This window comes from Oncorhynchus mykiss, chromosome 1 (assembly GCF_057628025.1).
Source record: "Oncorhynchus mykiss isolate SJ-2025 chromosome 1, ASM5762802v1, whole genome shotgun sequence".
Taxonomy (NCBI): Eukaryota; Metazoa; Chordata; class Actinopteri; order Salmoniformes; family Salmonidae; genus Oncorhynchus; species Oncorhynchus mykiss.
In genome coordinates this window covers 52,469,240-52,495,000 of record NC_143022.1, presented here as the reverse complement: position 1 = coordinate 52,495,000, position 25,761 = coordinate 52,469,240, and the positions used below count along the sequence as shown (strand labels likewise).

At 41.3% G+C, this 25,761-nt stretch overlaps 1 protein-coding gene across 15 annotated transcripts in view; it reads right to left on the bottom strand.

Moving 5' to 3' along the window:
* The window catches only part of LOC110524456 (kinesin-like protein KIF21A), a 67,379-nt gene extending 56,800 nt beyond the window's left edge, over positions 1 to 10,579 (bottom strand). For 6 of the 15 annotated variants that reach the window (XM_036979464.2, XM_090233536.1, XM_090233534.1 and 3 more), the window contains exon 1: positions 9,835 to 10,276. In XM_036979464.2, coding sequence (XP_036835359.2) covers positions 9,835 to 9,878 — 44 coding nt within the window. In that variant the 5' untranslated portion in view covers positions 9,879 to 10,276. Of the gene's footprint in view, positions 1 to 9,834 lie in introns of all 15 variants that reach the window. The other 9 variants (XM_036979447.2, XM_036979471.2, XM_021604114.3 and 6 more) reach the window with 2 other exon arrangements.
* Between the last annotated feature and the right edge of the window lie 15,182 nt (positions 10,580 to 25,761).

Sequence of the window (25,761 nt, the reverse complement as noted above, 5' to 3'; positions counted from 1 at the left end):
AAATAGTTACAGAGTTTAATGGCTGTGAAAGGAGAAAACTGAGGATGGATCAACAACATTGTAGTTACTCCACAATACTAAGTCGAAAGAGCACAGCAAAAAGAGCATGGCAATCAACGACGGTTGCATGTCACGGGCCGTGGAAGCCGAAGACAGCAGCCTGCCGCAAAGTAGCCTACACTCCCAATGAGAGGCCCGGAGCAGATACCAGCAACGAATAGCTTCACCGCCATGGAGCCTGATCTTCCTGCACCTTCGTCGCTGGGGTTACCTGTGTCTGTGGCCATTGTGCCTACTCCTACTCCTACTCCTTCCCCTACGATTTCGAAGACGATGTCGGCAACCTTCCGTCCCTGCTCTGGATCGAACGGGGCTTCTCCATCTGTCGGAGGCCTGCACCATCCTGTGAAGCATGGGAGTGTGCCGATTCCCTCAACCTTTTCGCCAGCCGTGATTTTGGGCAGCTCCATGTTAAGAAGTGTGACTGTTCCTGGTGCAAAAACAATGTCCTACCCCGGAGCTGGAGTAAATGACATTACTAAGCTGCTCCCGAATGTACTACGCCAGGACATGGACATAGATTATATCGTAGTCCATGTTGGTTTTAATGATATCATGAAGGGCAGCTCTCAAGAGTTGAAACTGGATTTCAAAGAGCTGATTGACTGTCTGCTAGACACTAATAAAATAGCCGTCATATCTGGCCCTATACCCTCTCTGAATCGGGGGGCATTGAACGCTTTAGCGGGATTCCCTCTCTTCACAACTGGCTACGTGATTATTGCAGCTCAATGTGTGTAACTTTTGTTGACAACTTTGATACCTTTTGGAAACAAAACACGTTTTATAAGGAGGATGAAATCCACCCCAATAATTTGTGTTCCTGGATCCTTTCACAGCATTATAAGGCTGCGTTGAGACAATAACTTATCAATGACCCAAGCCCAGCTCAGTTAATCCATATAATTGTGTTGCTGATGTCACACTCTGATCTGTTTCACCGGTCTTTGTGATTATCTCCACCCACCCAGGTGTCACCCATCTTCCCATTATCCCTTGTGTATTTATACCTGTGTTCTCTGTTGCCAGTTCGTTTTGTTTCGTCAAGCCTACCAGCGTATTCCCCTCTGTCCTGTTTCGCGATTGTTCCTGTTTTCTAGTTATTTTCCCGGTTTTGACCTTTTCTGCTTGCCCTGACCCTGAGGCTCCCTGCCGCCCTGTACCTTTTCCCCACCTATCCAGATTACTGACCCCTGCCTGTCCTGGACCTGTCTTTTGCCTGCCCCTGTTGGAATAATAAACTGTTGTTAATTCGACGTTGCCTGCATCTGGGTCTTACCTTAAAACGTGATAGCGGAGTCATCATAATGCTTTAGCAAATGTACATTATACCAGGGGCATTGGTAGACCCAATGTAAGGAACCTAATTTACGTCCCTCTAACTGCCCTGAATGCATCTGCCAATCTTACAGCTATTGTATGCAGCAAACATCTGTCTATGAACCAGATTTATGCTGTTAGCACTGAGGCAGTGTGCCCTAGGATCGAATCCCCGAGCTGACAAGGTAAAAATCGGTCGTTCAGCCCCTGAGCAAGGCAGTTAACCCACTGTTCCCCGGTCGCTGAAGATGTCGATTATGGCAGCCTTCCGCACCTCACTGATTCAGAGGGGTTGGGTTAAATGCGGAAGACACATTTCAGTTGAATGCATTCAGTTGTACAACTGACTAGGTATCCCCCTTTCCCTTTTCCCTTTCCATAATAGGGCATCCACTGTGTGCAGCTCACCCTGCACTAACACAAATAACATAAGAATATCTACTTCTGATAAGCTTCCTAGTAAAGCAATGAAAACAAGCAAGCACTGCAGAAAAGTGGTTCAAAATAGCTTGTTAACTGCTAGTCACAGACAACATTCGTAATGTGACTATCTCTGAAACTCACTTAGGCAATACCTTTGATGATACAGTGGTAGCAATACAAGGTTATAACATTCACAGAAAATACAGAAATGCCAGTGGTGGAGGTGTTTATATTCAAGTGCTAACAGTCAGTATCTGGATAATGTGTGTGAAATGCTTGTAATGTATGTGATATGAACAGAGGTATATTTTCTATGTGATTTAAATTTTAACTGGCTTTTATCAAGCTGCCCACTCAAGAAAAAGCTTCAAACTGTAACCAGTGCCTGCAACCTGGTTCAGATTATCAGTCAACCTACCAGGGTAGTTACACACACAGCAATGACATCATCAACGTGTATTAATCACATATTTACTAATGCTGCAGAAATGTGCTTGAAAGCAGTATCCAGATTCATCGGATGCATTGATCACAATATCGTAGCCCTATCTAGCAAAACCAAATTGCTTATCCTAGTTACTAATAAGCATGCACCCATTAAGAACATGACTGTAAAAACTGTTAAATCCCAGTGGATTGATAAGAAATTGAAACATGGTATGGTTGTGAGGGATGAGACAAAAAGGAATGGCAAATAAGTCTGGCAGTACAAGCGATTGGCAAACATACTACAAATTGAGAAATCATGCGACTAAACTGAATTTAAAAAAATAACTACACTATGAAACAAAGATAAATTACATAAATAATGAAGATAAAAAGCTTTTGAGCACCTTCAATGAAATGTTGGAAAAAAAGGCAAACTCAGCTCCATCATTCATTGAATCAGATGGCTCATTCATGACAAAACCAACTGATATTGCCAACCGCTTTCATTATTTTTTTATCGGAAAGATTAGCAAACTTAGGCATGACATGCCAGCAACAAACACTGATACTACACATCCAAGTATATCAAATTATGAAAGACAAGAATTGTAATTTTTTTGTGCAAATATTGCAAATATATAAATATAATGCAAATATTATTTGTACTACATACGTAGAGCTACTTATGGTCACTTTAGTTCAGAGAGAGGAGGGAGGGATGGGGGAAAGAGAGAGAGAGAGATAATGACAGAGAAGAGAAAGAGAGAGAGGGGGGGTGAGCAAGAGAGAAAAAAAGAGAGAGAAAATGAGCAAAATGTTTGCATGGGTGTGGTGTACACATGCCAACCAATGTACTGTATAATTACCCAAAATGTGTTTTGCTTGCATTCTAAGTACAATTCAACAACAGTAGGAGGGTCTCCATTCTGCTCCATAAACATGTCCGCAATCGCAAAGTTTTCCTATTGGGTGGATGCGTCTTGGACTGGCAGAATGCGCTGACACCTCAGAGGTCATGATACATAGAACAGAGTTCTTCCAGAAATGCAGTGGTGGGAGACAGTCTATTTTGGGGAAAGTTCAGTTTAAGTGTAGGCTATGTGCTGCCTCGGAAATAAATAGCCTTCAGTCCAGAAAGTGGGTCCTCATATACTAACACTTCACAGTGTTTCACTTCAGTTACAGGACATTTGAAGTTACAGGACATTTGAACTTAAGGAAAGGACTATAATTAGGCCTACATTACAAATTATAGGACTGGACTATATCATGTGCATCACAAACCAGCATACGCATACTGCTAATGCGACACCAGAAACAATACAACTTAGTGGTCTTATTCAAAGATACCAGGACTGAGGTATTTACTGTAGGTGAGGGGAGTGACACAATATACCCACCCACCCACACACACATCCGTCCAGATACCATTACATGTCCAAAAGTATGTGCTCGTCGAACATCTCATTCCAAAATCATGGACATTAATATGTAATTTGTCCCCCCTTTGCTGCTATAACACCCTCCACTCTTCTGGGAAGGCTTTTCACTAGATGTTGGGACTTGCTTCCATTCAAACACAAGAGCATTAGTGAGGTCGGGCACTGATGTTGGGCGATGATGCCTGGCTCGCAGTCGGCATTCCAATTCATCCCAAAGGCGTTCGATTGGGTTGAGGGCAGGGCTCTGTGCAAGCCAGTTAAGTTCTTAACGAACAATTTCTGTATGGACCTCGCTTTGTGCACGTGGACATTGTCAGGCTGAAACAGAAAAGGGCCTTCCCCAAACTGTAGCCACAAAGTTGGAAGCACAGAATCGCCTTAAATGTCATTGTATGCTATAGAGTTAAGATTTTCCTTCACTGGAACTAAGTGGGCCTAGCCCGAACCATGAAAAACAGGTTCATACACCTGTCAGTAGCGGGTGTGGCTGAAATATCCAAATCCACTCATTTGAAGGGCTGTCCACATACTTCTGTATATAAACTGTACATAATGCTGGGGTGAAGCAAGTTGTTCTTATTTTCTTGACTTACATATTGACTTTAGTATTTTGACACTGAAACTGCCCTATACTGCTGAAGCAACTATAGGCTAATATTGGTAGAAAGGAAATACTTCAGACTAGGGTTGCATGGTATATCAGTGAACATATCGGATTTGGCCGATATTAGTTAAAAATGCCAACATCGGTATCGGCCTGATGTCTAGTTTAACGCCGATGTTAAAAACCGACGTCAAAGCTACTGTGCATACCTATATAACGTAGGTACATGACGTAAAATGTTGCACTACACATGCAACACAGCAAATCTAGCCCACAATGTCTGCTGTGTGGATCGAGCAGTCAACAAGTCGTGCAGTCATTTGAAAGAGTAAGAAGGTTTCAGAAAGACAACTCAAAGGCGAAATCCATTAAAGCCAAGATAATGGAATTCATTGCCCTTGGCAATCAACCGTTCTCTGTCGCTGTTGACCTACCGGAGTTACACATTAATAGTGTCACTGCTATTAGCTTCACCACATACATACTATGGAATGACGTTTGGGTCTTTGCGTGTCAAAAAATATACAGTAACACTGTCAAAGTTGTACAAAAAAGTCTGCAAACAAGCAGACAGCGGCCACGAATGCTGTGTTTACAATACTGCGTTGGTAATAAAGCATGATTCGTTCGACAGCAACTTCTGGGGTAGGTAGCTTTAGCTTGTTACCTAGCTAGCACCAATACAACCAGCCTGAAAACAATGACCAGTAGAAACTGCAGGCATTTTCATTATTCTTAGACATGATTTAGGAATCCTTGTGAGTAAGTATTAGCTGGGTTGCCACTTGTTGTTTGCCTATTGAAATTGAACTTCAGTTAATGAAAATAAATAGCTAGCCAGCTACTTAAACCTGTTGCCCAAAGCTGACGTTATAAGCAGCCAGCTACCTTCATCTGGCTAGTGAGGCTCGACCGGACCAGGTTATGTGTTGTGAAGCTAGCCACAATAAGGATTAGGCACAGTAGTGGGATTTGCAGTTTGCCTTCAAAAAAAAAGTATGCCATTGACAGTGATGCAAATGAATACAAATAGTAGAATTATGCTATACTTTTATTTTGAAGGATAAGCGCAACGTCCACTAGAGTGGCTAATCCTTATTGTGGCTTGCTTCACATAGATGGGTCCAACCACCATTAATGGAATAAGAACTGTCTTGTAAATTAGGGTTATTTTAGAGGATGACACCTAGCTATATAATTAGCTAGCTATCTATCTATAGCTACTGAAACAAATGTTGTTTTGCTATGTTTTTGTGGAAGAACATTGTTTGCATCCATGAGCCAGCTAGATCAGCACTGTAGGTGTGCAAGACAAGTTTACCAGCATCATAGCATACGTATCGATGAATCGTTGTGACATATGAAACACAAGTGAGTGTAATCAATGTGTAATAACTACGTAAAAAATGCATGAACGCGTTAAATTATTATGTGAAGTGCAGTCATATTCAGGTCCTGATTGGTCAACAATCTTATATGACACGTCAAATAGTGTTATTTGACATGTCAAAGACCCAAACGGCGTTCCATAGAAATCCTGGTTGAGAAAAAAAAACTTAACTAATGAACAACGAAAAGCACAGCAAGTGAGTGAAATAAATAGGTTTTGATTATGTTTTACTGGTAATGGGGACATATGTAAATGCCAACAAAATAACTTTTTGGTCAGTGTGGTGTGTGTGTGTGTGTGTGTGTGTGTGTGTGTGTGTGTGTGTGTGTGTGTGTGTGTGTGTGTGTGTGTGTGTGTGTGTGTGTGTGTGTGTAACCTTTATTTAACTAGTCAGTTAAGAACAAATTCTTATTTACAATGACGGCCTGGACGACACTGGGCCAATTGTGCTTTCCCTATGAGACTCCCAATCACGGCCGGATGTGATACAGCCTGGATTTGAACAAGGAGTGACGCCTCTTGCACTGAGATGCAGTGCCTTACACCACTGTGTCCGTGTGTGTGTTAACTATTTAACTGTACTAGAATGCTTAAAAGGCTGCTAAAATTGTAAATATCGGTTATCAGTAAATGTCATATTGGTGCATCACTACTACAGACTGAAGATCTGTGTAGCAGAGTCGAAAGTGCATTACCGGCTTGATGTGGATGTTATCATAGGTCGTGCTTATTTGGTGTGTGTGTGTGTGTGAACAGGCCTATAGAGAAGTAATTACACGACAGTAAGGATCAACTGAAAGCCAATTATTCTGCTAGTCAACACCTGTCTTACAAATTAATAGAACACACATGCACACACACACACATACACACACACAAAACACACATGCACGTACAGGCACGCATAAACATGTCAAATAAGGTGGTACTGTACACACACACTCCCACGTCTCTCATCACCTTGACTGAAAGACCCCTGCCATTATGCTACAGTATGTGTAGTTTAAGTACTTAACATTGAAATAATTACCTTATCTGGATGGTTCAACAAGTACCTCTCCACCTCACCTGGGAGGAGGTGTTCTGGGACACTGTAAAGTCCATGGAGAATAAGAACACCTCCTCCCAGCTGCCCACTGCACTGAAGATAGGAAACACTGTCACCACTGATAAATCCACCATAATTGAGAATTTCAATAAGCATTTTTCTACGGCTGGCCATGCTTTCCACCTGGCTACTCCTACCCCGGTCAACAGCACTGCACCCCCCACAACAACTCGCCCAAGCCTTCCCCATTCTCCTTCTCCCAAATCTGCTCAGCTGATGTTCTGAATGAGCTGCAAAATCTGGACCCCTACAAATCAGCCGGGCTAGACAATCTGGACCCTTTCTTTCTAAAATTATCTGCCAAAATTGTTGCCACCCCTATTACTAGCCTGTTCAACCTCTCTTTCGTGTTGTCTGAGATTCCCAAAGATTGGAAAGCAGCTGCGGTCATCCCCCTCTTCAAAGGGGGTGACACTCTTGACCCAAACTGCTACAGACCTATATCTATCCTACCATGTCTTTCTAAGATCTTCGAAAGCCAAGTCAACAAACAGATTACCGACCATTTCGAATCTCACCATACCTTCTCTGCTATGCAATCTGGTTTCAGAGCTGGTCATGGGTGCACCTCAGCCACACTCAAGGTCCTAAATGATATCTTAACCGCCATCGATAACAAACATTACTGTGCAGCCGTATTCATTGATCTGGCCAAGGCTTTCGACTCTGTCAATCACCACATCCTCATCGGCAGACTCGACAGCCTTGGTTTCTCAAATGATTGCCTCGCCTGGTTCACCAACTACTTCTCTGATAGAGTTCAGTGTGTCAAATCGGAGGGTCTGCTGTCCGGACCTCTGGCAGTCTCTATGGGGGTGCCACAGGGTTCAATTCTTGGACCGACTCTCTTCTCTGTATACGTCAATGAGGTCGCTCTTGCTGCTGGTGAGTCTCTGATCCACCTCTACGCAGACGACACCATTCTGTATACTTCTGGCCCTTCTTTGGACACTGTGTTAACAACCCTCCAGGCAAGCTTCAATGCCATACAACTCTCCTTCCGTGGCCTCCAATTGCTCTTAAATACAAGTAAAACTAAATGCATGCTCTTCAACCGATCGCTACCTGTACCTACCCGCCTGTCCAACATTACTACTCTGGACGGCTCTGACTTAGAATACGTGGACAACTACAAATACTTAGGTGTCTGGTTAGACTGTAAACTCTCCTTCCAGACCCATATCAAACATCTCCAATCCAAAGTTAAATCTAGAATTGGCTTCCTATTTCGCAACAAAGCATCCTTCACTCATGCTGCCAAACATACCCTTGTAAAACTGACCATCCTACCAATCCTCGACTTTGGCGATGTCATTTACAAAATAGCCTCCAATACCCTACTCAACAAATTGGATGCAGTCTATCACAGTGCAATCCGTTTTGTCACCAAAGCCCCATATACTACCCGCCATTGCGACCTGTACGCTCTCGTTGGCTGGCCCTCGCTTCATACTCGTCGCCAAACCCACTGGCTCCATGTCATCTACAAGTCCCCCCTTATCTCAGCTCGCTGGTCACCATTGCATCTCCCACCTGTAGCACACGCTCCAGCAGGTATATATATATATATACTGAGATCATGTGACAGATCATGTGACACTTAGATTGCAGACAGGTTGACTTTATTTAACTAATTATGTGACTTTGGAAGATAATTGGTTGCACCAGATCTTATTTAGGGGATTCATAGCAAAGAGGGTGAATACATATGCACACACCACTTTTCAGTTACATTTTTTTTGTGCATTTTTTGAAACAAGTAAATACTTTTGAAAGGCACTGTACACACACACACGCCATGGAGCCTGGGTCAAAAGACTCTCAGTGATTTCTGGTGGCTGGTTACTATGGAGACCGTGGTCGTAAAGTACCATAGAGTTAACAGTATCAGTCAGCTGGATGTGTCAGCCATTATTAACACATTTAAAAGATAGGGCTAACTTCACAATATTCACACTTAATTACAGTGTGCGTGCATGCATGTGTGAGATAAAGAGAGAGGGAGGTGGAGGCAGACAAACACAAAGTGAAGTAGAGGCTGGTACTATATGTGCCAAATTACCCATTGTGCCACTAGATATTTCTGTCAGTGTGCCACCTCAGCATGTGTCCTCCTAGTAGGGAGCGGCCCTTATTCAGCAACAACACAGATTTGTGATGACTCATTCATTCAACTGTCTTTATGTGAAAAAGACAAGCATGTCTAGGGGACTAACAAAGGATTTTAGATCCAATGATTAACACATTTGATAGCTTTAAGTATGAACAACATAATGCATTCTTTACTGCACTCTTTCTGTGGGCGTATGACCTCAATAAGGCCATTGCAATGTTTTCTTCACTGTAAACAAATAATCAATTTCAAAGAATCCATTTCACAGTCAGAGCTCTCTAGCCTAGGAAACGGTTGGCTGTCTTTTCCTTGAAGACCGTGACTAAAAGCTCCTTTCATTGATCAACTATCGCTCAACTGTCTTCTTTTTGAAAGGATGCCCAAGACTTCGGGCACCGGGCCAAAGAGCTATAAATGCCAGATCTGTCTTTCCAACAGTTCAGCCGTTACAAAACAAGGCTGATATCATCCATTACTTGACCGGTGTGTGAGGAATTTGGTCGATGGCACTTGCCATTTGTGCACCCTGCAGTTTCTTTTTGGAAGCGTGTGATGATGCTGCGTCATGCATGGATACAGTGTAGGGCCTAACACATTTCTTTAGTAATTCTACGACTCAGAAGCCTTGAGATTGTGGTTTATGTAAACTATCAACTGCAAATTCCTAAATTCATATTGTCCTACGCACAATATATGCAGTGGTTTGAATTAGCCTATAGTCTGCGTCCTCAAAGACCAGCATATAATATGGCAACAAATTTGACATCAAAATATAGACCTGTTGGTTACAAACGTATCACAATTTTTCTATGAAATCACAAAGCGCTTAGACTGGACACTGTGGCCCAAAATATTATGCAAGGCCTGAGACGAATCTATGTAATTGTGCCGACAGTTGCATCTATGCAAATGCAAAGCAATTAAATGTAAGGCTTGAAGACTTACCTCAAAGCCACCCGGACTGAGCTTTCGTCCTGTCCCATTGACATGATTCCACAGTTGAGTGATTATCGATTGATAGAAGAACAAAAACGAGTGTAGGCTATCTATCCGTTTATTTTCATCCGACAAAACGGGATGGAGATGAGTGCGCAGCTCCTGAGAGCAAGTTGTCTGAGCAACAGAGCAACTCACCTCGACTTCACTTCAGCCATATTTCAGATTATTATAAGCATAATAGAGATTTTCAATAAAATACTGCGCCTGTTTGGTGCCCCCTTGCATTTCCAGCTAGAATGCATTCTTTGGCGGCATTCTGTTGGAGCGTCAATGCTGTTGCGTTAAATCCAGTCTCTTTTGCGGCTCGTTTGCTTCCAGGCTCTTTGGATGGGAGAGGGACACACGCCTCCCCCGCACACCGATTCAGCTCGAGTCGCAATGCGTCACCAAACCACGCCTTCTTCGACGGGCTCTGTCTGTGAAGGTTAAGAGTTGACATCACAATGCGCATGAAGCAGCCAGATGACTAAAAATTGACATCGAAATAGAATTTGACGTTTGAAGAAACCTGGATAAACGTCAGAATCGGTTGAAGTCAACTTGGTGAAACCGTGAGATCTAGTTGGATGGAGATCAATTCCAATTTCGACATTTTGAAGAAATGTAGTGACTTCATGCCAGGTCTAATCTTGGAATATCATCCTCACAAATTAATAGTCTGTTTTCCATGAAGACCATGATGCTGGTTGTTATCAGTCAGATCATCAAATCTTCCCCAAAAAATTATGAAAAACTAAGACTTGTCTTCTACTGAATGCATTGTAGAATAGAACATAATAAAATATAAAACATTTAGTCGACCATTTGGTTTGAACAGAATTGCTTTCCCCCCCAACATACCCACAATTATACTGTAGGCTACACACAATGACATGGTTGAGAGAAATAGCAGTTGGTATGTAATACGCCCCATGTATTTGCAACTCTGTAGTTTTCGAATAAGTGCCCTTTCATTTCATTCTAGCCTATGAGATGCTTCTGGCTATCTTGGTGCACCTCTGAGGATTTCATGAAATTTACTTGACTTAAACTCATAGGCAGTTGACGAATGTCCTACATCTCACTCTGTTCTGGACGTTTTTCCAGGTCACACCTGTTTAGTCCACACTCAGTCAATTCTGTGGGTGAATTACTTGATACACTTGAAGTCGGAAGTTTACACACACCTTAGCCAAATACATTTCAACTCAGTTTTTCACAATTTCTGACATTTAATCCTAGTAAAAATTCCCTGTCGTAGGTCAGTTAGGATCACCACTTAATTTTAAGAATGTGAAATGTCAGAATAATAGTAGAGAGATTGATTTATTTCAGCTTTTATTTCTTTCATCACATTCCCAGTGGGTCAGAAGATTAAATACACTCAAATAGTATTTGGTAGCATTGCCGCTAAATTGTTTAACTTGGGTCAAACATTTTGGGTAGCCTTCCACAAGCTTCCCACATAATTTTCCTCCTCATGATGCCATCTATTTTGTGAAGTGCACCAGTCCCTCCTGCAGCAAAGCACCCCCACAACATGATGCTACCACCCCCATGCTTCACGTTTGGGATGGTGTTCTTCGGCTTGCAAGCCTCCCCCTTTTTCCTCCAAACATAACGATGATCATTATGGCCAAACAGTTTTATTTTTGTTTCATCAGACCAGAGGACATTTCTCCAAAAAGTACATTCTTTGTCCCATTGTGCAGTTGCAAACCGTAGTCTGGCTTTTTTATGGTGGTTTTGGAGCATTGGCTTCCTCCTTACTGAGCGGCCCTTCAGGTTATGAAAATGTAGGACTCGTTTCACTGGTACCTTTGCACCTGTTTCCTCCAGCATCTTCACCAGGTCCTTTGCTGTTGTTCTGGGATTGATTCGCACTTTTCACACCAAAGTATGTTTATCTCTAGGAGACATAATGCGTCTCCCTCCTGAGCGGTATGACGGCTGTGTGGTCCCATGGTGTTTATACTTGCATACTATTGTTTGTACAGATAAACGTGTTACCTTCAGGCATTTGGAAATTGCTCCCAAGGATGAACCAGGCTTGTTGGAGGTCTGCAATTTTTTTCTGAGGTCTTGGCTGATTTCCTTTAATTTTCCCATGATGTCAAGCAAAGAGGCACTGAGTTTGAAAGTAGGCCTTGAAATACAGCCACAGGTACACCTCCAATTGACTCAAATGATGTCAATTAGCTTATCAGAAGCTTCTAAAGCCATGACATCATTTTCTGGAATTTTCCAAGCTGTTTAAAGACACAGTCATCTTAGCGTATGTAAACTTCTGACCCATTGGAATTGTGATAGTAAAATAATCTGTCTGTAAACAATTGTTGGAAAAATGACTTGTGCCATGCACAAAGTAGATGTCCTACCTGACTTGCCAAAACTATAGCTTATTAACTTATTAACAAGAAATGTGTGGAGTGGATGAAAAACTAGTTGTAATGACTCCAACCTAAGTGTATGTAAACTTCCGACTTCAACTGTACATGATGAGATTATTATGTTTGTTTTTTTTAATTATCAAATGGTAGCCAGGCATCTATCATCATGTCACCAGAATAAGACCTTCGATATTTATTGGAAAGGAGCATCACCATCATCGCTGTGGACTTTCACCACCCTGTGAAGTTCATCATAACTTAGTTCATCTGTAGCCTAATAAACTGCATCCTTTCCCGAGAGGTTCTGGGAGGACCACACAACATATCATCGCGTGACTCCAAGTTGACTTCGAAATGATGGTAATTATATCAATATTTTTGCGTAAAGGCGTTACCACCACCATTTCTCCCATAATTAAAGTGATGCTCCAGAAATGTTGTATAATGTCAGCCAGTAGTTTGAAAGTGGTGCTCGTGAGCCAAAACTGGTCCCTGTTTTTTATTGTGTACAACATCTGTGTTCCCCAACTCCGGTCCTCTGGTCTTTCAGTACATATTTTTCTTGTGGCCCTGAACCGCACTCCTGATTCTACCTGTCAAATAATCATAATGTTGAGTCCGGTGTTCTTGTCCGGGGCTTCAGCCAACATTTGTGGAGTTGGAAAACACTGTACTACGTCATCCAATTGTGTACAACATCATCCGTTTCATATGATATGTTCCAACTGCAAAAAAATACATTTTAATAATATTTTTTTTTGCAATTCGTATCATATGTTACAAATCCACAAATGTATTGTGCTTAAGATCCTGGACTGCACTTTCAATTTTACAGAAACAAAAAGATCCCAACTTGTCTAGTGTACATTTGAGGTAAAAGCTTCTAGTGTTAACGTACAGAAGACCCAGGCTTTTACGAGAGCAGAAATCAGTGAAGCAAAAATAATCAGAGCACAAGTCAGAATTGGGGCTCGTAACAGTAGACGGGCCAGGGTGTACATTTCCAGATTTCATCAGCAGTAATAGAATCAGGGCACAGCAGAGAACAGAGAGAGATTTGCAGTGTTGAGTTTTTAGGACCTTTGAATGTGCATCCGATGGCAACAAGGTCATATTGTACAGCAATTTAAATCAGATAACATGAATACAAAGCCGGTGAGAGAAGATTTGAATAGGATGGGAGGCCAAGAGTCTGTGTAACCAATAGAGAGTCAGAGTTGTGAGTGTGGGAACCAACATTGTCTGTCCCACGGTCGGGTAAATGAGCAAGTTCATAGTCAACAAAGCATGCACGAGTCATGGAGCAGATAGCACTAAACACAAACAAGAAGTAAAACGGCTTGGGGCTAGCCAAGTTCAAAGAGTCACTAGACTCGCCCAAATAAAATTATGTGAGAGTAGCTCTCTATGTCCAGTCGGCTATAAAAGTCTGAGATAAAATAAATAAATAGTTGGCCTTTGCTAAGTAATTCAAGTGTTTCTGAGTAAAGCTCATATAATAAGATTCACAAGTTAAAAATCCTACATAAAAAATCAGGTCAGTCCAAAGTCTGCGGTGTATGTGTGTGCGTTTGTGCTATTAGCGAGCAAAAGCTCGGGAGAGAAGGGGGAGTGAGGCGGGGATACCTGTACCAGGCAGGGGGAGACAGGCCAGGGCAAACAGGAAGCAGATTTCCAGGTGGGATCCAAGCATCAGTGCAGCAGTCAACAGGAGTAGGTGTCACACCCACTTGGGAGAAGCTTTTGTCGGGAGGCTGAGTAGGAGAGGAGGCGTTCAACATTACCAGACAGGTGCGTGGTGGTGCAGATAAACTTCCGAAGTGGAAAAGCCGAACGAAAAACATTGGGGCGAAGACAAAACCAAGACGACGGTAAAAAACAAAGAAACAGGAACCAATTTTCTGCAGTTCATGTTTAGCCTACAGTGAATAAATAAATGTGATTTAGGTTCTCTCTCATTAATTGATTGTATAATGTACACACGTGATATCCGTTTGTGAGGGTGTGATATGGGTGTAGAGGTTTTTTGAAATATTTTTAAGAAAACCTATAATATTATTGGGGTTACTGAGTGGCACAGCCGTCTAAGGCACTGCTTCTCAGTGCTAGAGGTGTCACTACAGACCCTGGTTTGATTCCAGGCCGTATCACAACCGGACGTGATTGGGAGTCCCATAGGATGGCACACAATTGGCCCAGCATTGTCAGGGTTAGGGTTCGGCCGGGGTAGGCCGTCATTGTAAATAAGAATGTGTTCTTAACTGACTTGCCTAGTTAAATAAAAATAAAAAACTATGGCAACACTGCCATGTTGATCTGAACCTTGCTGTTTGATAACCACATTAATGTCCAACTTTCAGCTATCGCAGATGCACCTCCCCCGACTTCAGTCCTCAGCTTTCGTCTAGTCGGATGTTTTAACCTTACTACTCAAACACACCCATTGACTTCAACTGGTTTCAGGTCAATCTGTGATAGCTTTCTGATAATTGGTGTGTGTGTCTGTTGGATGAGGTCTTTTTCTTCACCTCTGCTAGGGATTTAGTCTACCCTAGTTTTTCAGTGGCAGCTGTAAGCCACAGTCTTGTCAAGCAGTGTGTTGTTGCCCAAAACGAAGATTGTCGCCCGAAACGAAGACATTCTGCCAAGTTGTTCTGTGGAATTATTCAAGGAAGGAAAGAGAGGAAGGCTCCACACCACTCTCTCACTTGAATATCTTACCTAGTTATTTTCTGGTTATTTAATTTAGATTTTTTGTAGCTTCTACCAGGTGACGTGTAGAGCGTATGTTGTCTGCACCATGTGCTCTCACTAATGGTGTCCCCAGAGCTCGGTTCTCGGCTCTCTCCTCTTTTCTCTATACACAAAGTCACTCGGCTCTGTCATATGCTCTCATGGTCTCTCCTACCAATGCTATGCGGGTGACACTCAACTACTTTTCTCATCCCCCCCTTCTGTAACCCAGATGGTGACAAACTTCTCTGCATGCCTGGCAGACATCCCACCTTGGATGTTGGCCTACCACCTCAAGCTCAACCTCAACAAGATAGAGCTGCTTTTCCTCCTCGGAAGGCCTGCCCACACCAAGACCTCTCCATCACGGTCAGCAACTCCACCGTTTCCCCTTCCTAGAGTGCAAAGAACTTTGGCGTGACCCTGGACAACACCCTGTCGTTCTCATCAAACATCAAAGCAGTGACTCGCTCCTGCAGGTTCATGCTCTACAACATCCGTAGAGTACAACCTTTCCTCACGGTGCAGGTCCTAATCCAGGCACTCGTCATATCCCCTCTGATCTCTTAACCATCACACCTCTACTATAGGTTAGCTCCTGCTCAGTCCAGTCCTGGGACCCCAATGGTGGGACCAGCTTCTCTCTCATGCTAGGACAGCAGAGTCCCTGCTCATCTTCCCAAAAACATCTGAAACCCTACTTCTTCAAAGAGTATCTTAAATAAGGCATCTCAGTCTTATAACCCCCCCCACACACACACAAACAACCTTGCACTTGTCTTATCCTAATAGCACTGACTTTGTCTCACCTAACTATCTCAAGATGAATGCACTAACTAGATAAGATCATCTGGATAAGAACGTCCTCTACATGACTAAAATGTTAATTCCGATGTACCAAATAGAAAATAGGTTTCCATTGTATATTCAACTATGAGATTTTTCACAAAAGTAATGGCTTTATAAAGTGAATGTGCCCACTCTGGTTTTCACACATGCACTCTAGCCAACAGCTCACAGATAGAGTGTGGGTAGGCTACCTACACAAAGAGATTCCTATTGTGGATAAAAGAGCAAGATAATTTTTATTTATCATACAGCAGCCAAGCATCAACGATCAAGTCACCAGAATTACACAGAACCCAAACCGGCTGCGCGCATTCTCCATCGTGTGCGCTATCGTGCATTTATTTTTTTCCCCTACACCAAACGCAATCACAACACTCAGGTTAAAATATATCAAAACAAACTCTGAACCATTGACATTAATTTGGGGACAGGTCGAAAAGCATTAAACATGTATGGCAATTTAGCTAGTCAGCTTGCACTTGCTAGCTAATTTGTCCTATTTAGCTAGCTTGCTGTTGCTAGCTAATTTGTCCCGAGGGGACACACAAACTAACGAATACATTATTGTTGTTGTAATGTTTGTATTCTCTTGTATTGGTTGTATTGGTTGTATTTTGTTGTATTTTAAATATTTTAAATGTATTTTAAATGTGTGTCACTGTCCTTTGACTATCAGTGTATGAGTGTTTTACGTGTCATGTTTTGTGTTGTTTTATGGACCACAGGAAGAGTAGCTGCTGCTTCTGTAAAAGCTTATGGGGATACAATGTCAGCGACATTCATTCACATAGTCACATTTGTTTTGTAAACAATTCCTCCTTTGTCATTTTTTTTTGTGGATAATCGAGAGATCTGATTGTAAGTCCTTAAGATACATTCTCTCATCTCTACCCAGATTATTCTGTTTGTCTTTCAATAGCTCACCTATATACTTTTCAAGTATGCCGTAGAAGGTTTCTATGGAAGCATTGCATTTGGGGGAGGTAAATGGCTCTGTTCTGTACAGTATGTGGTTCTCAGGTACCTCCGGTTGGCAAATATCTCCATCTCATGGTTGACAAATAGTACAGCAGGTAAGTCTATTGATGGATGTGGTAGATATACTGTATTTCTCACTGAGGATGATGCCAAAGAACATGGCTGATGTTTTACATTCTCCCAACCAATTGTGCTATTTAAAAAAAAAAGTTATCGTTTTGTGTAACTTATTTCTTATAACTTATTGTGTACATAATGTTGCTGCTAACGTCTCTTATGACCGAAAATAACTTCCGGACATCAGACTCATCCTTTAACGAGTCCGACGAGAAGGATATCCTGCTTTCACTGGAACAGGCGCAGATCCACGCCTTTTTCTGTGAAAAAAGGACGCAGGAAAAGGGGTCGCAGATCAGGCAGCCTTCTGAGAATCCGTAGGCAAGCGAGTAAACTCACACTGCCATCCGTTCTTCTTGCAAATGTGCAATCATTGGAAAACAAAATTGATGACATACGTGTGTCTATTTGTCAATAAAAGCTGGTGCGCGATGTCTAATATTAAAGAAGTCTTGAGGAATTGCTCTCGAGGTAGAGTACCTTATGATTTGCTGAAGACAACACTATCTACCAAGAGAGTTCTCATCTATATTATTCGTATCCATCTATTTACCACCACAGAACGAAGCTGGCACTACGACCGCTCTCAACCAACTCTGTAAGGCCATATGCAAAGAAGAAAATGCTCACCCAAAAGCGGCACTCCTAGTGGCCGTGGACTTTACTGCAGGCAAACTTAAGTCCATTTTACCTAATTTCTACCAGCATGTCACATGTGCAACCAGAGAAAAAAAATCCTAGACCACCTTTACTCCACACACAGTGATGCATACAAAGCTCTCCCCCGCCCTCCATTTGGCAAATCTGACCATTATTATATCCTCCTGATTCCTGCTTAAAAGCAAAAACTAAAGCAGGAAGTACCAGCGACTCGCTCAATACGGAAGTGGTCAAATGACGAGGAGGCTACACTACAGGACTGTTTTGCTAGCACAGACTGGAATATGTTGTCCTATTGGAAGGTGAACCTTTGCCCCAGTCTGAGGTCCTGAGATCTCTGGAGTAGGTTTTCATCAAGGATCACTCTGTACTTTGCTCGGTTCATCTTTACCTCGATCCTGACTAGTCTCCCAGTCTGCTGAAAAACATCCCCACAGCATGATCCTGCCACGACCATGCTTCACAGTAGGGAGGGTGCCAGGTTTCCTCCAGACGTGACGCTTGGCATTCAGGCCAAAGAGTTAAATCTTGGTTTCATCAGACCAAAGAATCTTGTTTCTCATGGTCTTAGTGTCTTTAGGTGCCTTTTGGCAAACTCCAAGCGAGCTGTCATGTGCCTTTTACTGAGGAGTGGCTTCCGTCTGGCCACTCTACCATAAAGGCCTGATTGGTGGAGTGCTGCAGAGATGGTTGTCCTTCTGGAAGGTTCTCCCATCTCCACAGAGGAATGCTAGAGCTCTGTCAGAGTGACCATTGGATTCTTGGTTCCTCAGTTTGGCCAGCTCTCGGTTAAGTCTTGGGGGTTCCAAACTTCTTCCATTTGAGAATGATCGAGGCCACTGTGTTATTGGGCATTCTCAATGCTGCAGACATTTTTTGGTACCCTTCCCCAGATCTGTGCCTCGACACAATCCTGTCTCGATGATCTACAGATAATTCCTTCGACCTGATGTCTTGATTTTTGCTCTGACATGCGCTGTCAACTGTGGGCCCTTACAGTATATAGACAGGTGTGTGCCTTTCCAAATCATGTCGAATCAATTTAATTTAACACAGGTGGACTCCAATCATGTTGTAGAAACATTTTAAGGATGATCTATGGAAACAGGATGCACCTGAGCTCAATTTTGGGTATCATAGCAAAGGATCAGAATACTTATGTAAATAAGGTATATATTTTTTATTTTTAGAAATTTGCAAACATTTCTAAAAACCTGTTTTTGCTTTGTCATTATGGGGTAATGTGTGTAGATTGATGAGGAAAATAATCTAGTTCATCTATTTTATATTAAGGCTGTAACGTAACAAAATGTGGAAAATGGAAGGGGTCTGAATAGTTTCCGAATGCACTGTATGAAGGGCCTATATATATCAACTTTCACAGTAAATGCTTTTGTTTTAACATTTTTGCAAAAATCTCTGGAAACCTTTTCTCGCTTTGTCATTATGGGGTATGGTGTGTGTATAATGCTTAGGATTTTTATTTAATCAATTTTAGAATAAGGCTGTGACGTAACAAAATGTGGAAAAAGTCAAGGGGTCTCATGTGTTCTGACAATTATTGTAGTATACTGTAGAGTTTTTGCAGACAATACTGTAGTATTTATTATAGCGTTTTTGTTTTATTACCTTTGACATAGAAGTGGAGGCTTTCTACTTCAGGAAACCTGCTGACCAAATTCTAGAAGAGCACATTTTCAACTGGGGTCTGAATGGATTGTTCAGAGCTTCTGCTGTTTTCCATAACCTATAGGAAACACAATATATGGTCTATACTTGGCATGTAGGTTTCTTACTTATGGGTAGCCCAAATTGCATAATGGGAGATAGAAATGAGCAGGGTATATGCAAATAAGAAACTGCAGTATTTACTATAGTTTTAAAAAGTGTAGTGTTTTTGCAGACTGTAGTGTTTTTACATTGTTTTTTGTGGGTAATACTGCAGTATTTTATAGTATACTACAACAGCCACATTGTGTAGTATAGTATTATACAGTGTTCTACAGTTAACTTTAGAATTATATAGTAAGGACTAGTAGTAAACTGTAATATTTTTTTCATGTGAGAATAGCAGTTGGTGAAGGGCATCCCTCAGACAATGAAGAATTAGAGACGTTTGCAGTTGAAGAGTGTGCCAAATTGCCAGTTGAAAGGTGCAGCAAGCTCATTAATGACGGCTACAAGATGCGTTTGTTGGCAGTTATCTTTGCCAAAGGCTGTGCAAACAAGTACTAGCTCTGGCGTGCCAATCATCTAATTAAAAATATTACAATTAGAATGCCTTGTGGCTCAGTTGGGGGCGGCAGGGTAAGCCTAGTGGTTAGAGCGTTGGACTAGTAACCAAAAGGTTGCAAGTTCAAGTCCCCGAGCTGACAAGATTCCCATCTGTCGTTCTGCCCCTGAACAGGCAATTAACCCACTGTTCCTAGGCCCTCATTGAAAATAAAAATGTGTTCTTAACTGACTTGCCTAGTTAAATAAAGGTAAAATAAAAACTTTAAAAAAAAGTTGGTAGAGCATGGTTCTTGCAACGCCGTGGTTGTGGGTTCGATTCCCATGGGAGACCAGTTGGGAAATAAAGTGTGAAAACTTCTGCATTCACTACTGTTCAGTATGTCGCTCTTGTCTGCTAAATGACTAACATGTCAAATGTGTTCTGCAGTGTTGAAAATGCAATAAAAAGGTGAAGATACGTTTTTATTGGATTTTCAACCAGAAGAAATATGAAATGATTTAAGAAAAGTGCAAGGGTGGCAATATATTATTTATTTTTAAATTTGTATAATCTACATGGAAAATACATTGGACTTAAACCACAGGATTATGTCATCATGGTAACCAAATTTCAACATAGACAAAACATTTATAAAATATGAGATCTCTAATTAAAAAATAAATCGACTGACTGTTGCTGACAAAGTTGTTCCAAAGGTTTAACAGAGAAAATGAAATGTGTTTAACAGAGAAAATTAAATGTGACCATACTTTATCAATCATCAATGATGATATTTAGGTTTATTTAGCATTTGCAAAGTCATCAACAGCAATGGATTGAATTTAACCCAGAATTCAACTAAAAATAGACAACACAATAGGCCTAGCGTTTCAACTCTGGTTGATTTCAAATACAATGATATTACGCAACCAAATATCAACATTTGAAGGATATGTATCTGTTGCTTGGGCAGTTCCATCTATGCCATTGACTTAACATGGCTTTAATTCCAGTTTATCTACAAATTAAAAATGTATATGTTGGATTCACAAATCTAGGTTTAAGAATAGGACTAAATCAAATCAAATCAAACTTGATTTAAAGTGCATTTAAAGTTTGATATGATTTAGTCCTATTCTGTCATTTCGATTAAAGGCATGAATCCAACATATCCATTTTTTGGGTGGACAAAACTGGAATTAAAGCCATACTGGACAGATGGAACTATCCAAGAAGAAGGTACATCTCCTTCAAATGTTATCTTGTCAACATGTTACAAAAATGATATTAGATTTTTGTCTCCAACTCAACCAAAAATATAAGGTAAAGAATGGAATTACGCCAGTGGCTCAAATGCAACTATCCAAGCAGTAGATACAGCTCCTTTAAATTTTGACATTTGGTTGCATTGTCAACCAAGCACAATTCAATACTAGGCCTACTTTTAAAAAAAACAAGGCTAACTTGCAAACTAATGTAACATTCAACCTTAAAAGGTCCATGGCCACATGTTGAGATTACTGTAACTATAAATTTCTTCTTATGTATATAAAGCTTGTATGTTCAAGATAGCATTGCATAAGTCATCACAGGTCTGTGTCGATCTTGTGGCTCCTGACTGGCGCAGCGGTCTAAGGCACTGCATCTCAGTGCTAGAGGTGTCACTGCAGACCCTGATTTGATCCCAGGCTAAATCACAACCGGCCGTGATCGGGAGTCCCATAGGGTGGCGCACAATTGGCCCAGCGTCATCCGGGTTAGGGGAGGGGTAGACCATCATCGTAAATTAGAATTAATTTGCTCTTAACTGACTTGCCTAGTAAAATAAATAAAAAATCAACACAATTGCTGTAATAATCTGTGCATAATCTCAAAACTCATTGATCAATTTCACCATGCATTTTTAATGTGATCTCAACTGCAATCCAGGTTATTTGGTTCTGCTATTAGATGAAGCACATTGGTATATCATTAATCTGTTGTATAAATTAACAAAATATCTTACATTGTATTCCAATTTGAACTTTGCTGCTCTTTAAAATGGTTCAAAGCACAATGATAGACATTTGGGTGACAACTAAACCAAAAATCAGACATTGTTTTTCCACTGGAATTTAGTTGTGCTGTTAGATGGTTGAAATAACACATTTAGTTGAATTTACACTTTGGCTATGTGTGCACATCCTAACTCAACATTAACAAGAACTCTCCAAATAAAAGACAATGACTATATTGACAAAACTGGTAAATGGAAAAATATACAAATAAATAAATTATAACATAGGTTGTGCACTTTGCAAACAATGTGTCCATGCCGACAATGAAAACTGGAAAACTGGAATAATAATATTGAATGCATTAAAGTAAATTACCGTAACCAAAGTAACAAACATTGAAATTATTTCCGGTAAATGTACTACCTTCCTGTGATATAGTATGTAATGGGGAATTTATACACACTGACAAACAAATGCAAACAATTTACACAATGAAGTTATGAAACAATGAATGAGCACAAATTGGCGTGAGAGGGCGCATTCTGGAGAGAGAAGTGCGTTGTTCATCTGGGCGCATGGTCAATCGGACGTCTGCATTGGCCCATGCAGCATTCACGTTGATAAGGCCTCAGCAGAAGTCAGGACATTCATAGGTACTTCTTACGCTTAGTGGAGCAGTGCAGAGCTGTTGTCAAGAAAGTAAGTTTGTATTTATACAGGATGTACCACCCCACCTACTGTACCTTCAACCAATCATGTCAATGCAGAGCTAAACAGAGCCCTCCACATTGTTACAACATTTGGGTAGTGAATTGTGAGCTCGATTTGGCCTCTGCATGCCTCTGGAGGCTCCGCAATTGCATCACACCCTCCATATGGAGCCTCCGACCACATTTTTGGATCAAGCATAAATTAGCTTTTAATTTAGGCCTCTGCATTGGATTAGTTCACTGATGGGCACAAACATTCGTTACTGCTTGACTAAAACCAACTCGGTCGACCAACAGCCTATCGGGCAAACAATCGACCAAGCAACTAATTGGGGTCAGCTCTAGTGTGTTATCTTTGGAATGACTTTGGAGAGACTAAGCAGGTACGAGGAGTAAAACATTTAATAAATAACAGACATGGAACGAGACAGGAACAGCGTCAGCAAACAGGTAACACAAACAAAATACAATCAATGCAGAAGCGGGGAACAGAGCTGGAGAACTGACAAATATAGGGGAGGAAATAACAGGTGATGAATGATTCCAGGTGAGTCCAATATCGCTGATGCGCGTTACGAGGGACGGCAGGTGTGAGTAATGGATGACAGGAGTGCGTGATGCAGGGCAGCCTGGCGCTCTCAAGCGCCAAAGGGTGAACGGGAGAAGACATTACACCATCACCTTAATTAGCTATCATACTCAACTTCCACCGGGCATTCCACTGATTTCAAAACTGGATCAACTTCTTTAGTTACAACTATACTGTTGGTCACCGTTTCAGAAGACTCTACAATGTCTGGTTCAATGAAAATGTTTTTACCTAATTCAGGGATTTCCTCACAGTCTGATTCATTTTCAGAGTCAGAGAGTCAGCATGGTACGATCATCTTTTAGAAACTGGAGAGCATTAGCAACACGTTTGCAGTTCCTCGTGATATCTTTCAAAAAAGCCGCATTAGCAAGGATACCGAGTGGCTCATGTTATAGACAGAAGCATGCTACATGGCATACCAATCCGAACTCATTTCTTGGCATGTCCAGCCCATCCATTATCTCAGCCAATTACTGCTAGCGGTAAGGTTCCTGACTTTTTCCTTGGCTAAACCAAGTAGGCTCGTAATTTAACAGGTGCATGTTTATCAATACTTGGAAGAAGCAATTTTATAAATTAATATAAAGATATAAAACTGTATTTTTTGTGAAGAATCAACAACAAGTGGGACACAATCATGAAGTGGAACGACATTTATTGGATATTTCAAACTTTTTTAACAAATCAAAAACTGAAAAATTGGGCGTGCAAAATTATTCAGCCCCCTTAAGTTAATACTTTGTAGTGCCACCTTTTGCTGCGATTACAGCTGTAAGTCGCTTGGGGTATGTCTCTATCAGTTTTGCACATCGAGAGACTGAAATTTTTTCCCATTCCTCCTTGCAAAACAGCTCGAGCTCAGTGAGGTTGGATGGAGAGCATTTGTGAACAGCAGTTTTCAGTTCTTTCCAGATTCTCGATTGGATTCAGGTCTGGACTTTGACTTGGCCATTCTAACACCTGGATATGTTTATTTTTGAACCATTCCATTGTAGATTTTGCTTTATGTTTTGGATCATTGTCTTGTTGGAAGACAAATCTCCGTCCCAGTCTCAGGTCTTTTGCAGACTCCATCAGGTTTTCTTCCAGAATGGTCCTGTATTTGGCTCCATCCATCTTCCCATCAATTTGGTGAAGAAAAGCAGGCCCAAACCATGATGCTGCCACCGCCATGTTTGACAGTGGGGATGGTGTGTTCAGCTGTGTTGCTTTTACGCCAAACATAACGTTTTGCATTGTTGCCAAAAAGTTCAATTTTGGTTTCATCTGACCAGAGCACCTTCTTCCATATGTTTGGTGTGTCTCCCAGGTGGCTTGTGGCAAACTTTAAACAACACTTTTTATGGATATCTTTAAGAAATGGCTTTCTTCCATAAAGGCCAGATTTGTGCAATATACGACTGATTGTTGTCCTATGGACAGAGTCTCCCACCTCAGCTGTAGATCTCTGCAGTTCATCCAGAGTGATCATGGGCCTCTTGGCTGCATCTCTGATCAGTCTTCTCCTTGTATGAGCTGAAAATTTAGAGGGACGGCCAGGTCTTGGTAGATTTGCAGTGGTCTGATACTCCTTCCATTTCAATATTATCGCTTGCAAAGTGCTCCTTGGGATGTTTAAAGCTTGGGAAATATTTTTGTATCCAAATCCGGCTTTAAACTTCTTCACAACAGTATCTCGGACCTGCCTGGTGTGTTCCTTGTTCTTCATGATGCTCTCTGCGCTTTTAACGGACCTCTGAGACTATCACAGTGCAGGTGCATTTATACGGAGACTTGATTACACACAGGTGGATTGTATTTATCATCATTAGTCATTTAGGTCAACACTGGATCATTCAGAGATCCTCACTGAACTTCTGGAGAGAGTTTGCTGCACTGAAAGTAAAGGGGCTGAATAATTTTGCACGCCCAATTTTTCAGTTTTTGATTTGTTAAAAAAGTTTGAAATATCCAATAAATGTCGTTCCACTTCATGATTGTGTCCCACTTGTTGTTGATTCTTCACAAAAAAATACAGTTGTATATCTTTATGTTTGAAGCCTGAAATGTGGCAAAAGGTCGCAAAGTTCAAGGGGGACGAATACTTTCGCAAGGCACTGTATATTTTTTTCTAGAATATTTTGAAATGTATTTCATCACTCAAAATCTTGCCAAAGCCTATTCTGTAGGAGGGTTTAACATGAATTTTAAATAATTTGACATGATTTATATGAATCGGGGCATGAACATATGGACTTTGAAATGAACAAGGGAGAGGTTAAATGTAGGCTAAGTCTGGCATAAGCGGATTCCCACAATTTACAATAAGGGGAGGACCTAGGTAGTCTCCATATAGGCTATTCCCTGACAATGCTGCCAAGTTGAAGAGCTTGTGATCTCCATGCACAGAAAAGCACCCCTCAGCCTCAGAAGATGCCCTTCTGGAGGCATGCAGCCATAGTGTCATTATACCCCAATGTAGGCATATTTACCTACTAGCCAAATAAAGTGCAGAGCATTCAAACTCATTCCAACATATTTGAACATTTAATTCATCCTTCATTGAGTTCAGTCAGTCAAGCAATGTGTCATCCATTCAGTCATTTGTCTGAGTTGCAACAGGAACTAAATCAAAGAGAATAGAACAGTCTTATCCATTTGTTTATTGAAATCC